The sequence below is a fragment of the Pteropus vampyrus genome, unplaced genomic scaffold (genome assembly GCF_000151845.1).
Source record: "Pteropus vampyrus isolate Shadow unplaced genomic scaffold, Pvam_2.0 Scaffold109, whole genome shotgun sequence".
In the NCBI taxonomy this organism is placed as follows: domain Eukaryota; kingdom Metazoa; phylum Chordata; class Mammalia; order Chiroptera; family Pteropodidae; genus Pteropus; species Pteropus vampyrus.
The window spans coordinates 5,013,268-5,026,559 of record NW_011888890.1 but is presented as its reverse complement, the minus strand read 5'-3'; the positions used below and the strand labels follow the sequence as shown (position 1 = coordinate 5,026,559).

Genomic DNA, 13,292 nt, shown 5'->3' with positions numbered 1-13,292 from the left:
GTGTTTTAATATGTGCTTAGACTTCTGTCTTGATGTATCAATCTCAAAGGTGTCTCTTGATTCCCCACTGTGTAATTTCACAATGAAGGTAGCTATTATTTATAAAATAACTAATTAGCTCACCTACACTTCCCTACCCTCCTCTGCTTTCTCTTCTTGACTGTTCTCAGCTTTGTAATTACCGATTTACTGTCAAAGTTTAGAGCTCTAATTAAGTTTTATTTGGTAACTCTGTTTAGAAGTTACTACTGTTTACATGTAGAAGTGCTTTGTCTAGAAGTCTATTCTAAAAATTGACAACCGGTGGGTAGCATTTATCAAGTTATGATTATGTATTAATAAATACTCCATTTATCTCACATGAGTTAATGACCCATAGCACCGTCTCATTTTCTTTGTACTGGCAGGGAAGCTTAAAGCTTCTCCAGGCCTCTACTGAGAATGGTTCCCATTGTCACTGCATCCTTTTCTCTAGTGTTTTAGCCGTCATATTTTGCTCTGTTCTGGTTTATCCAGTTGCAGTCTGCTTTCTGCCTTTGAAAATTAGTTAAAATCTGTCAAGTTCCAGTTCAGTGATGCCAGTTCCTCCCCTCCCCCAACACTTACTGATTCTTTTTTTGTCCCCTGTGTCTTTAGAATCATTTCAGTGGGTTATTGGGAGGCATCTGCCATTTTGAAACAAATGTCCCCTTTGCTTTAAAAATGCAACAAATTTATTTAAATATTTTTTCTTTTTCATTTATAGTCATATTTGGTAAATTCTTTTTGGTGTGCAGTTCTATGAGTTTCTAGTTTCTGTGAGCATGTGTTCTGAGTGAAGACAATAAACATAAACTTTCACCTTATAGAATTTTAGTCTACTGAGTGAACAAATATCTTCAACAGATATCTTATTAAAAATTAAAATAAGTGTCTAAGAAAATAGAACAGAATACTGTGTGAAAAAATAAGATTTTGAGAGGATAAGGAGGTAAGAACTTCATTTGTATTTGATGAGGAATAGAAACATTCCAAGGACTGTTGTTTGACATATGGATAAGCATGGGAACTTTTTTTTTAATTAAAATTTTTGTGTGAATTTAAAAAACTTATTTGTAATTATTGTTGACATACAGTGTTATAGTTTTAGGTGTACAACAGTAATTCAACATTTATATACCTTACAAAGTGATCACAATAAGTCTAGATAACTGTCTGTCACTGTAAATTGTTTTACTGGGGGTCCCCAACCCTGGGGCCTCGTACCAGTACCGGTGCATGGCCTGTTAGGAACTGGGCAGCTGGAGTGAGTGGTGGGCAAGCACGTGAAGCTTCATCTGTATTTGCAGCCGCTGCCCCACACTGGCATCACCGCCTCAGTTCTACCTCAGATCATCCGGCATTAGATTTTCATAGGAGCACCGGTCTCTGGTGCCACAAAGGTTGGGGACAACTAATTATAACATGAGAGATTTAATGTTAACTCTTTTTTTTTTCATCTCAAGATAATAGCTTTATATTCACAGAAGGAATACTCACATCTATTTGTCACGCATTCCAGTGACTCACAGCCCCTTTTTTAATTGCCCAACTCCTAAACCCAGTTTCTTTTTAGGGACTGAAAACAAGGAGTCACCCGAGTGAGATAGCCCTTCCAATCATTGTTGAATTAAACATGAAAATATCTCATCCCTATTCTAAATGTTAAAAATGTTTTATTATAGCAGAGTGAGAATATTCTTAGATATATTCTATTATGTTCTAATGAGTTTTTGTTTTTCTCTGTATTATAATGTCTTTACTTTCTTCTGGAACCTTTCCTTTACAGTTATTTGGTTTTGTTGCTTTTAACTTCTTTTGATACTCCATTTGCACCCATGCAAATGCCTTTTTTTTCTTTTTCTTTCTTTTTTTTTTTTTTTTGCAAATGACCTTTTTGTATTAGGGTAATGGAGGAGCACACATAATTTTTTATATGATAACTTTGAAAGGTTCTTTTTTTTCCTTCTTGAGTGTAAAGATTAGCTTCTTTGGGGATTTTTGTTCCATTTTTATTGTCTTCTTGCTTATCCAGAGACCTTACATTGCTTTTATTTATTTTCCATGCTACTTCTTACAATTCACCGCCAGGACTCAATTCACCGCCAGGACTTTGAAAAATGGTGGCTATACCTTCATGTCAAGTTTGACTTGTTTTGCCTTGGAAATTGCCAAAGTCAAAGTTAAAATTTTGCAGGTGTGCCATGCAGCAGAGTGTAGTGTCTTAGGTGGTTCCTCTCTGTCTGCAAGTTGCTGCCCTAGGTGAAGTTTAGAAAACTCTTCTTCCTATTCCTGGCAGTACCCAAAACCTGAATTTCCTACTAGACAGCTGCACAGTCCCAGGGACTGTACAGGAATATGAGGAGATGACACAAAGAGAAGTATAGAGCAGTGACTGGCCTTGGAGGCTGCCATGCCGCCTTCATGTTAACTCTTGATTCTTTGTAGCTCTGTGACATTTCCTACAAGGTTTAGTTTTTTTTTGTTTTTTTATATATTGTCTATTTTTAATGTTCTGTCTTGATTACTTTGGGAAATTAGCACAACAAAAACTCCAAGGGACTTGCTAGGATTACATCATTAAGGATGGTTCTAAGAATAAAATGTAATGGTAAAGACCCTGGACTCTGGGTCAGATGACATATTTTAGATCACTGCTCTTATACTTCCTGGTTATGTGATTTTGGGCAAATTAACCTCTTTAAATTTTAAATTTGCTCATCTTTGTAATAAGGTTAATCAAACTGCTTTCTGCTCTCATTAGGATTAAATAAAGTAATCCATGTTAAAGCAGCTAGCACAGTACTGAACCTCATATAATTGTGGAAATTAGATGAGTTACTGTCTGTAAAAGGCTTATTTAATACCTGACACAAATTCAATGAATATTAGCTATTTTTACTGTTATTCAGTAAACGTTGGTTGGTATCATCATATCATAGACCATGGTTTTTTCCACCTAATTAGCCTTTTCTTTTTGTAGAACGTTCTCATTGCAATAAAGCAAGTTCTATCAGTTTTCTTTTATTTGATCTCTATTTTCAGAATTAGAAAATAAAAGCTTGTATGTTTTTTTAATTGGTTATAAAAATGTACATGAATGAGAAAATGAATTTGCCTCAACCACTTGAAGTGAATGAAAAATATTAGCGTCAAACTCTTATACAGCTTTTGATGATATTTAGTTTTATTAACCATTTTCTTTTTATTTTTCTTGCTTCTATTTCTTCTTAAACCATTAGGAACATGTTTGACAAGCTGAATCGTGATGCCTTTCAAATAGTTTCTTATTTTTTGTTTCAAACCCTGGACCTGTCTCTCACCAAAGAAGTTTTCAAGTGAGTAAAAATTATTTAATTTTCTTTTTGTTAGTGACTACTTCTCAAATTTGAGAAAAGACTATGCCTTGATATAAGCCAGAATTTCAATTTTGGCCTTTAAATATTATTTTGAATGGATGTAACAAAATTCAGGTTTGAGTCTTACAAATTTAGTGCTTAACCTTTATAAGTCTGAGTGATTTTTCTTTGGCACTTATCTTAAAATCATTGTATATTTCACAGGTAAGTTGGATTTTGTTTTATAAATTAGTTCCTGCATTCTTCGTAGTCTTAATTATTAGGCAAAACAAATAACTGGTCTCAATTTATCTATGCACTCATTTTGCTTTACTTTTTTTTGTTATTAATTACCTTCTTGTCTTATTCCTTTTCTTGTAGGCAGTGTTATTTTGTCTCTTTAGTTTCTAGGTCTCTGTAAATCCTTATTATTTTTGGTAAAGTGTTAAATGCTGTAGGTAAAAATTTTTATTAAGGTTAGTCGATTATTATATACTGTTGAATATTAAATAATTTAAGAAGGAGATAAAAATGTGAATACCCACTAGCCTTGGTTCCAGGTTATTTTACATGTGATTTGGGTTTCTTCTTTCAGAAAGAATGTTCAAATTTGTTTTAATGTTTATATTTTGCCATCATCCTCTTAACATAGAAAAGCAGTAAGTCTATTGCTTAGGGTATTGTTTTTATTTTTGATAACTTATTCGTAATATTTTGCCTTCAGTTAAAGTTATGAGTGACCAGGAGAATAGATATATTTGAAACATTTTTTGAAAATCCCTATCATTATGGTTTAGGGCTTTGTCTGCCCCCTCCTCCCAAATAGATTTTCTGAAATTTTCCCCTGATTATAAACATAATACAGCTCATTTTAAACAATTCAGAAAATACATAAAAATGTAAAGAAAGGATGTGGTTCCATAGTGTAGTGGTTAGCACGTCTGCTTTACATGCAGAAAGTCCTGGGTTCGTGCCCCAGTGGAGCCACAGTCCATAGTCTATGGCCATGCCACCCTGAACAAGCCCAATGTCTGATCTCGGAAACTAAACAGGGTTGGTCCTGGTTAGTACTTGGATGGGAGACCACCTAGGAAGGCCAGGTGCTGTAGGCATAAATAGTAATTAAAAAAAAAAAAAAATGTAATGAAGGAAGTAGAAATCACTCCTAAACCCACCAACCAGGGAATATCACTGTTGATATTCCAGCCTTCCAGTCTTTTTTTCTGTGCATATGTAATTTTTTCTATGAATATAGAATTATGTTTTGCTATAGAAATATAAAAAACATAGGGCCCTAAACAAATAATTATGCCTCAGGATAAAAATTTACAGATAAAACTGATTATCACGGGAAAGCAATAAGTAAATTTTAAAGTCTATTATTTTTAACTAAAGCTGAGGCAAAGCTTTTTGTAATAATTTTATATCTTGTTTATCCACAAAACAATAGTATCCACTGACCATGATATAGGGTTATCTCCAGGAATCAAGCTGTCATGCCATTCCTTCTTCTGTGCTCTTCATTTATAACCATTTATGTTTCTCTTTTTTTTTTCAGGCTTAACATACTGAGTTATTTATACCATATTTATGTATTAGTCCAGTGAATCCATTGAGAGTGTTCTCATTTTTAGCTGATTTTTAGTAATTTTAACATTTAATATATGTATTTGTTGATTATTTGCATGAAACTGAATTCAACCCTGTAGATCTTTATAAAGAAAAAGACCCCATTTCTCACTGGTTGGTGTCTCTTTAGTTGAAATTTACAAATGTTAGCCTTGATTCATTTAGCATTATTGTTTTTCATATAGGAGATATATTCGATGTTTTTAAATTTTGCTCTTTTGTTCATAATTCTTTGCTCTTATTTTTGTTTTTAAGACTTTGTTGGCCTCCATTTGACCAAAAAACTGATACTGAATTCCGGAAACATTGCTATGAATGGTTAAAAAAGATTTCTGTAAGTATTCTCTTTCTGGAAGATGGACATCTTAAGAAGTTAAAAACTACATTATTTTTTTTCTAACTTTATGGAGGTACGATTGTATATTTTTTAGAGGTGAAATATTTTTAATGCTTTTATGCTAACAGTATAAGCAAGAAAATATTAATTAGAACAATACTTTTTGCTGGTTTTTGGTTGGGATTCTACATATTTCTAGGAAACTGGTTTTGCTGGCTATGTGCATTGGAAGTAAGTTTTTGAGTTCCTTGGAGTTTGTATCACAGTTTTTATTTAAATAAAACTTTTCTGACCATACATTATTTTAGCTTGTGTCCTCAAATTATATCAATAATTGTCCTCACTTTATATTGTAATTATTTTTTGTGACCAAGTCACCCAAGAATTTAGAAAGATTCAAAAATTAAACTTTGTTCAGATGGAATCATCCTAATTAATCTTATTATGCTTCAGAAACAGTATGAGGTAAGTATAAAGGTTATTGTTGATAAGGTCTTCAACTCATCTTATTTCTTTTTCCCATAGGCTGAATGTGGAAGTAGCTTTCCTCAAGTTGTTGGTTCACTATTTCTTTCTCCTGGTGGTCCTAAGTTTATTCATCTGATGTATCATTTTGCAAGATATGTTGCAATAAAATATATAAAAACCCATTCTAAAAGTAAGTTAAGCTTGTAGTAGGAAATTTTTTTGTTTTGATTCATAAATTTGTATTCTTCATAGTTTGTAAATTATCAAGAGATTTTCATAAAGCAACATAAGATAAAAACATTACCTCAAAAGGCAAATAATTAATATTCTACTGGAATTATAGTTTGAAATCCTCTCATAATGAACATAACACTTGATCTTAGCCAAAAGGCTGAGAAGCAATTTTAATGAACATAAACTATTCAGATTATTTTATTATGTTGTAATACAGGGATGGGGAAACATTTTCTATATAAGACCAGATAATAAATATTTTAAGCTTTGTAGACCACTCAGGATCTCTGTCACATATACCTCTCTGTTTTATTTTAATTTTTTCACTTTTAAAATATAACCCTTTAAAAATATTGAAAGCATTTCTAGATTGCTGACCTCAGAAAAACAATCAGTGGGCCAGATTAACCCTGCAGGTTATAGTTTGCCTCTAATACATTGTATTAAATGTGTTGAATTTGTTTGAGATTTATTTTGGCTACTGGAACTTTTTTTATTAGGAGTTGCATTTTTAAATGGATTTGATCTATTTGCTAATTCATAGAAACAAAATATGTATTGGATATTTAAGCTAAGACTTAAAAGAATGCTATTTGTAGCTTATTAAATATATGCTGCTCTGTTTAATTGGTTTATACTCATAAAATGTGGACAAGAAACTATAGAAAAGTTGGTGCAGTAAACTCCATCTTCCAGTTTCTAGAGACAGCCATTGCTGACATTTCTTTTTATTTTCTTTTGTTTTTTTTTTTGTATGTATTACAGCTATACATTTCAATTATTTTGAATAAGTACTGTTTCTTATGATTCAGAAATCAAAATGTGAAAAGTCTATCTTCTACCTCTATTCTCTGACTTCTTAATTTCCCTTCTTTCAGCCACTGTAATCAGTAATACAAGCAAATATGTATATATTCTTTTTTTTAAACCCTAAACCCAGAGATGACATATATCTGGTTTTGAATCTTGTGTTTTTCACGTAACAGTATATATTAAAGATCATTCCATGTCAGTTCATAGAGCTTCCTTATTCTCTTTTTCTCTCTTTAGAACTGCATATTTGAATGAATGTGCAGTTCTAACAATGTATTTAAATCAGTCTTCTACCGACAGACATTTGGCTTTTTCCCCCTAATCTTTTGGTATAAAAACAGTTCTACATATATCACTTTGTGTATGTTCAAGTGTACATATATATGCACATATATATATACACACACACATTCATATTTTAAAGTATTTCTCATTGAAAGCAATTCCAGTCAACATGTTCAGTCTTTGGATGACTTCTACATTAAGCAAACTCATCTCATGTTAAATATTTGGAAATTGTGGTGATTTCTTTGGAGGTAATGCTAGGACCTGGATTAGTAATGTTAAGTGTAGTGTGGGATCCTTGTTTTCCAGAATATCCATCTTTATTGTACTAAGCTATCTTAAAGTAGGATTTATTAGACTTACATGTAAAAACTTGGACTCTGAAATGTTTGGTTGGATTGTTTTCAGGGTCTGCTTTGAACTTTAGTAACATAGCCAAGAATTACTTGGGAAATGGTAACTGATTTTATTTGGTTGTCCTGTCTTGTACTTACTAGGAAGAAAAGTAAGCTGATGGAAGCAATAGAGGTGATATGATCTCACCTCATCTATTTTAATTGATTTTCTTCCTTTGTTGTTAAAAGATCTTATTAAGAAGTTGCTCATGTATGACAGTGTATTCATGGATATATTAAGCTATGATAAGAATTATTTTGGGCAGATGGACTATAAAAATTTTTAATTGTGTGAAGCAACTTCAGATATCTTTTTTAGTTTTCTATTTTAAAAATAGGTCATCCTTGCTTTTGTTGAAATTAGTTGTATCTTTTTGTGTATGTGGCATGTCAGCCTTTAAAGAGTTGCCAGTTCCATGAGGTTGTTAATCTCTTTAAAAATTAATAATTTATAAATAATATAAATAATAATTAATGAAATCCAACATTTTTTGATATTTATTAGCTTATAAGTCTAAGTTTTTTATGATCTTATTTGTGTTCCATGTAGATTCATCCATACGGTTTTCGGAGACATTTAATACAAAGCCACAGGATTTGCACATGTGCGTTGCCAGGTGCCATGTAGCACGTAACAAATTTTTACAAATTTTACAAAGAGAAGATTTTGTTTTTCAAAAATATCAGGAAAATGCACAGTAAGTAATACTTTGATATTTAGAAAATGAAAATTTCTTTCTTTTTGAACAAATGTCATCAGTATACCTTCAATGGCAATAATCCCTTGCTGTTATCTTTTCATTTTAAAGCTAGATAATTTCTGAATAAAATGTTTTAAATTTTAGATACACTGTAAATGAAAGTTTAGAGAAAATGAAAAGATCACTTTAGTTCAAGAACTCAGTTTTTTAAGGAAGTTTTTCTTTTTATGGCATGAAAATCTATTTTAAAGCTGTATAATGTTCATTCTGTTTTGTATCCTTTTTTTCTCTTAATATTCTGTAAATTTTTCCATATTGCCATACTATATTACTTATATTGTCTACCTGATAGTCTGTCGAATACCTACTAAGTAGATATTCGTTCAAGTAGGTATTCTGTAGTTTCTTTAACCATTTCATACTATTTTATATTTAAGTTCATCTGTTCAACAATTTTTTTTGAGTTGCTTCCAGATACTGTTTAGGCACTGGTCCTGCAGCATTAAACAAGACAGGCAGGGTTCTTACTCTCAAGAAATAGTGTCTAATGTTTTGCCGTTATTAACAACTACAGTAAGATAATTTTTTAAATGCTATTATCTATTACAAAAGCTAAAAAATCCTTCGAAATTGCCTTACAAATGCAATGTTGCTTAACTCTTTTAGTTAACATTTAAATTTATGCCCTACGTACGTGAGACAAGTGTAAGAGAGCAGAGTAGTCTTACTAAACAGCATTTTGACTCGAAGTCAGAGAGTATATGAGCGAAGAAGTGCTAATCCATCTCAATAGCAGCCTGTATGTTAGATCACTCCTGTAACTCTAAATGAGAGTGTAGAGTCCTTTAGCTGGCAGCTGGGTAAATATGGGAGAGGAGTCTTTAGAAGCCTTGAGCAAAGATATGAAAGGGGGAAAATATTAAAGTGCCTGTACCATTTAGTTGTAATGGGATTACAGATGGTCCTTGACTTATGATGGTTAGACTTAAGATTTTTCAACTTTATGATGTCGTGAAAGCCATATGCATTTACTAGAAACTATTTCGAATTTTGTATGTTAGTCTTTTCCTGGTCTAGTGATTATGTATTATAATCCTCTTGTGATGCTGGGTAGTGCAGTGGACTGAAGCTTCTAGTTAGGCAAATGATCACGAGGGTGAACAGCCGACACTCTAACAGTATACTGTGTGGCTAGCATTTTTTGGATATCGTGTTTTGCGTTTTCACATTGGTCATATCTATAAAATGCCCATCTGTGTCTCCTGTTTATGGTGCGAAGAAGGGGGAAAGCAATTACTTTTGAGAAGAAAGTCAAGATAATTGCCCAAGTGTAGGCTAATATGAGTGTTCTGAGCACATTTAAAGTAGGCTGGCTAAGCTCTGATGTTAAGTACTTGAGGTGTATTGAATGCATTTTTGACTTAATGATATTTTCAGCTTGTGATCAGTTTATTGGGATGTGACCCATCGTAAGCATCATAGTTGTCATTTTGTGTGTTTTCTTGCAGATTGTCACTTAAACAAGTAAGAAATTTGAGATCAGAGTATATAGAACAGCAAAACCAAATAAAGTAAGCAGCTTTTATTTATTTATTTAATTAAAAAAAATAAGTGACTTTTTTTTTAAAATAAATGACTTTTAGAACTGAAAGTTGCCATGCATGTTAGTTTAGTGCCTGTATTCTACAGATAAGGAAACTGAGAGTCCCAGAAACATAAATAATGTATCAATAATTATATGATTTTGATGTAGAACATAATTCTGAGCCCTAGTCCAGTTCTTCTAATAAATTATTGCTTTGAGCTATAATTTTATTTGTTTTTAATTGGAATGGTTGTTTGTGGGTTTGGAGATCAGTTAGCTCTTTGGTTGATAAATTATGTGATTTTTTTATTTTGAGTGACTAACGAGATTGTTTAATTTTTAACTAGAACGGAACCTTTTGAAGACGAAGGTAATATACAAGAGAAAATTCAAAAGGTGAGAAAACTTCGGAAGAGAGAAATGTAATTTTTCATATTTTTGTGCAGTGTTTGCTGTTTGCTTACTTAATTGGACTCTGTCATTTCTTTTTGTAGCATTGTTACTTTTTTTTTTACTCATGATATCTATATGGAAAGGTATTAACATGGTGATATATATATGGAAAGATATTAACATGGTGCCTCTAAAATGTTTGAATATGTTGGAAAAAATTAGCTAATGATATATAAGGCTAAATTTATACAAAAGCAGTTTTAAATACGGTTAAAATCTTTCATGCCAGAAACAAAATTTAGTTCAGTATGATTATATCTTAATCAGTATTTTTATTTATCTAAATTAAACACATTCACTGAAAGGAGATAGTAAGCAAGGAAGAAAAATGAGTTACATTGAGTTACCAAGGCTGGCTTGGTAGTAGGAGGAATCTGGCAGATTTAATGGTCTAAGGCTTTCAGAGGTTGGCTTTGATATGGGACAGGAGTGTTTTCTTAGGACTTCTTTGTGATTAGATGACATCTCAAGCCCTTTGTTCTGATTCTGAGTATTAACGTGGCTTCTCAGGCACTTTGTCACTGGAAAAGGTGAATCCTGTTCTTAGGAAATAATGTTCATTCAGTGAATATTGATCACCTTCCATGTGCCAGACGTTCTGCTAGATATTAGAGCTACAGCAATGAAAAAACTGGCTAAGTCACTTTTTTTCATGGAGCTTCCAGTTTAGTGAATATGAATAATTCTATTACTGAATGCAGTATCTTTGTAAATTTTATGGGTTGGTATGAAACCTGTTAAAGTTTTCACAGCAATTTCTCCTGAGTTTGGTTAATGTTCAGTTTCAACTTTGAGCCATTGACAAGCTAAAATTTCTAGACTTGAAAATTCTGAGAACCAGATCCTGGATTTTTTAAGTTCATCAAAAAATGCCATCCTGTAAGACCTCTAGACTGCCTTCCAATGAGTCTTCCTTTGGACAACTTTACTTTACAGTATGGGAAGTCAGACAGCCTCATGGGTATAATTATGGTATTTCCCTCCCTCCCTCCTACTTTTGTAAGTTCTGTTGAGGAAAAACATATAAAAAAGTTTAAAAATCATAAATGTTATAGCGTGACAAAATATCACAAAGTGACACATTTGTGTAACCAGCATCTAGTTTAAGGAACAGAAGGTTACCAGCATCCCAGAAACCTCGAGCCCCTTTTCATTCATAGCCATTTCCTATATCCTCAATTCTCATACAAAAGAATAGTTTTACCTATTCTTGAACTACTTATATAAATTTATATATATGGAAAATATTTTGTTTGACTTCTTTCACTCATGCTGTTTTATACATAGTGTTGTGTGTATAGTTGTAGTGTGTTCATTTTTATTGCTGTATAGTGATCTATTCTATGAGTATAGCACAGTATACTCTTTTTACTCTAGGTAGATTTTTGGGTTGATTGCAGTTTTTGGTGCTTTTAAAGAAGTGTGTTTTTTCACGTTTTAACTTTTTAAAATTTGAATGACTTAAAATTCATGTGTAAGGTTTTTTTTTTCTCTCCTGAAAATCTTTTATTATTTCTCTCTGAAAAATCTTCATTAGATTGCTGGCATGTCAGAATACAGGAAATGCTAATTTTGTCTTGGTCGTATAAATTTTCTTAGATTTGTTTTGAAAATCATAGTGGGCTAGATTTTTCTGAGAAATTCTTTGGTTTTAAAGCCCCTTCGGAAGTACTGTCTGTGCTTTTAGACTATTATGGTTAATTTTCTCACCAGAAGCCATTCGAGGAATACTCGATTTCTTCTCAAGAGTGAGCATATATTTGTACTTCACATTTCTTTAATATATGTACAGATTATGTATAGACTTTAATATTTTGTTTGTTTTTGTTTTCAAAGGTTCGGTCTTTGTGGGCTTCGGTGAATGAAACACTCATGTTTTTGGAAAGTGAGAGAGAAGTTGTTAGTTCAGTCCTTAGTCTTGTTAACCAATATACTTTGGATGGAACCGATGTTGTTATCAGTGTTCCAGGGCTCTTACTTGACAAAATTGAGAAACAAATGTGTCAGGTAAGCATTTGATACTAAGGAATCTTTTGAGAAAATTCCCTTCGCGTAATTATATATTGTTTTTTTTATAGTGTTTTTCTACTGTTTTCAGACTTTATTTTTATGAATATTTTTTAGTAAAACTGATGAAGAGGGGTACGATTAAGAGTATGTATATTTATATTCATCAACTTTTATTAATTGTCCATACCTTGTATGATGTTACATCATACATAGTTTAGAGAGTAGGAAGTTACTTAATAGAAAGATTATTTGGTATTTAGTTCTTTATAAATTCTCACATAGAGCAATAATGATCTTCTGATTGCTAAATGTCTTTGTAAAAAGGCTCTGTGCTCTCTGGTTTCTCTTTCATCTTGATGTTATGTATTTTAGTCTTTTCTTCCTTTAGCTTTTATGACTTCAGTATCTCTTCACCCTTGTGGTTTTTCTGACTGCTGTTCTCAGCTTTTCCATTGATTCCTTTTTCTCTGACTTTTAAATGAGTGTTCCCATGGTTCCTTTAAGGCCTCTTTTGCTTTCTCACATTACAAATTCATCTATATTGTCTTACCCAATTTCATGACTTCATCAGCCTCCTATACACTAATATTCTCATATTGGTGTTTTTAGTCTCTCTCCTTTAACCCAAACTATATCAAATCATTTCTACTTGCTTATGGGGCATTTCTGTCTGTTTTTTTCTTGGTAAACTTACCATTTATTAAGTTATCTACTGTATGCCAAGTATTGATTGTAGAATAGGAAGTACAGAGATAAAATATTGTTGTGACCCTGAAGAGTTTTCACTTTAATAGGTAACATGACAGGCACTTCAGATTCGGAGTACATAAAGATCAGGATCTGCAAACTCAGATTCCTGTAGGAACTAGGGAGGTATTATGTATAAATGAAGTACACTAATTGTGTGTAACAATAGGGGTAAATTGGAAAGTGATGAGGTCTTCAGAAAAATAGTAATTTTTATGTGAAATCTATGATTGTAAAAATATTGGCAACTAATTCAAATAATTTTAAAACATTGGAACT

At 32.1% G+C, this 13,292-nt stretch overlaps 1 protein-coding gene and 1 pseudogene across 1 annotated transcript in view; both read left to right on the top strand.

Annotated features, from left to right (window-relative positions):
* The window catches only part of HAUS6 (HAUS augmin like complex subunit 6), a 33,156-nt gene that overhangs the window by 1,038 nt on the left and 18,826 nt on the right, over window positions 1-13,292 (top strand). The window contains exons 2-8 of the mRNA XM_011365341.2: window positions 3,261-3,356; window positions 5,241-5,319; window positions 5,848-5,980; window positions 8,068-8,215; window positions 9,727-9,789; window positions 10,151-10,199; window positions 12,093-12,263. Of these exons, the coding sequence (XP_011363643.1) occupies window positions 3,261-3,356; window positions 5,241-5,319; window positions 5,848-5,980; window positions 8,068-8,215; window positions 9,727-9,789; window positions 10,151-10,199; window positions 12,093-12,263 (739 nt within the window). The remainder of the gene's footprint in view (window positions 1-3,260; window positions 3,357-5,240; window positions 5,320-5,847; window positions 5,981-8,067; window positions 8,216-9,726; window positions 9,790-10,150; window positions 10,200-12,092; window positions 12,264-13,292) is intronic.
* On the top strand, window positions 4,353-4,468 carry LOC111743250 (annotated as a pseudogene).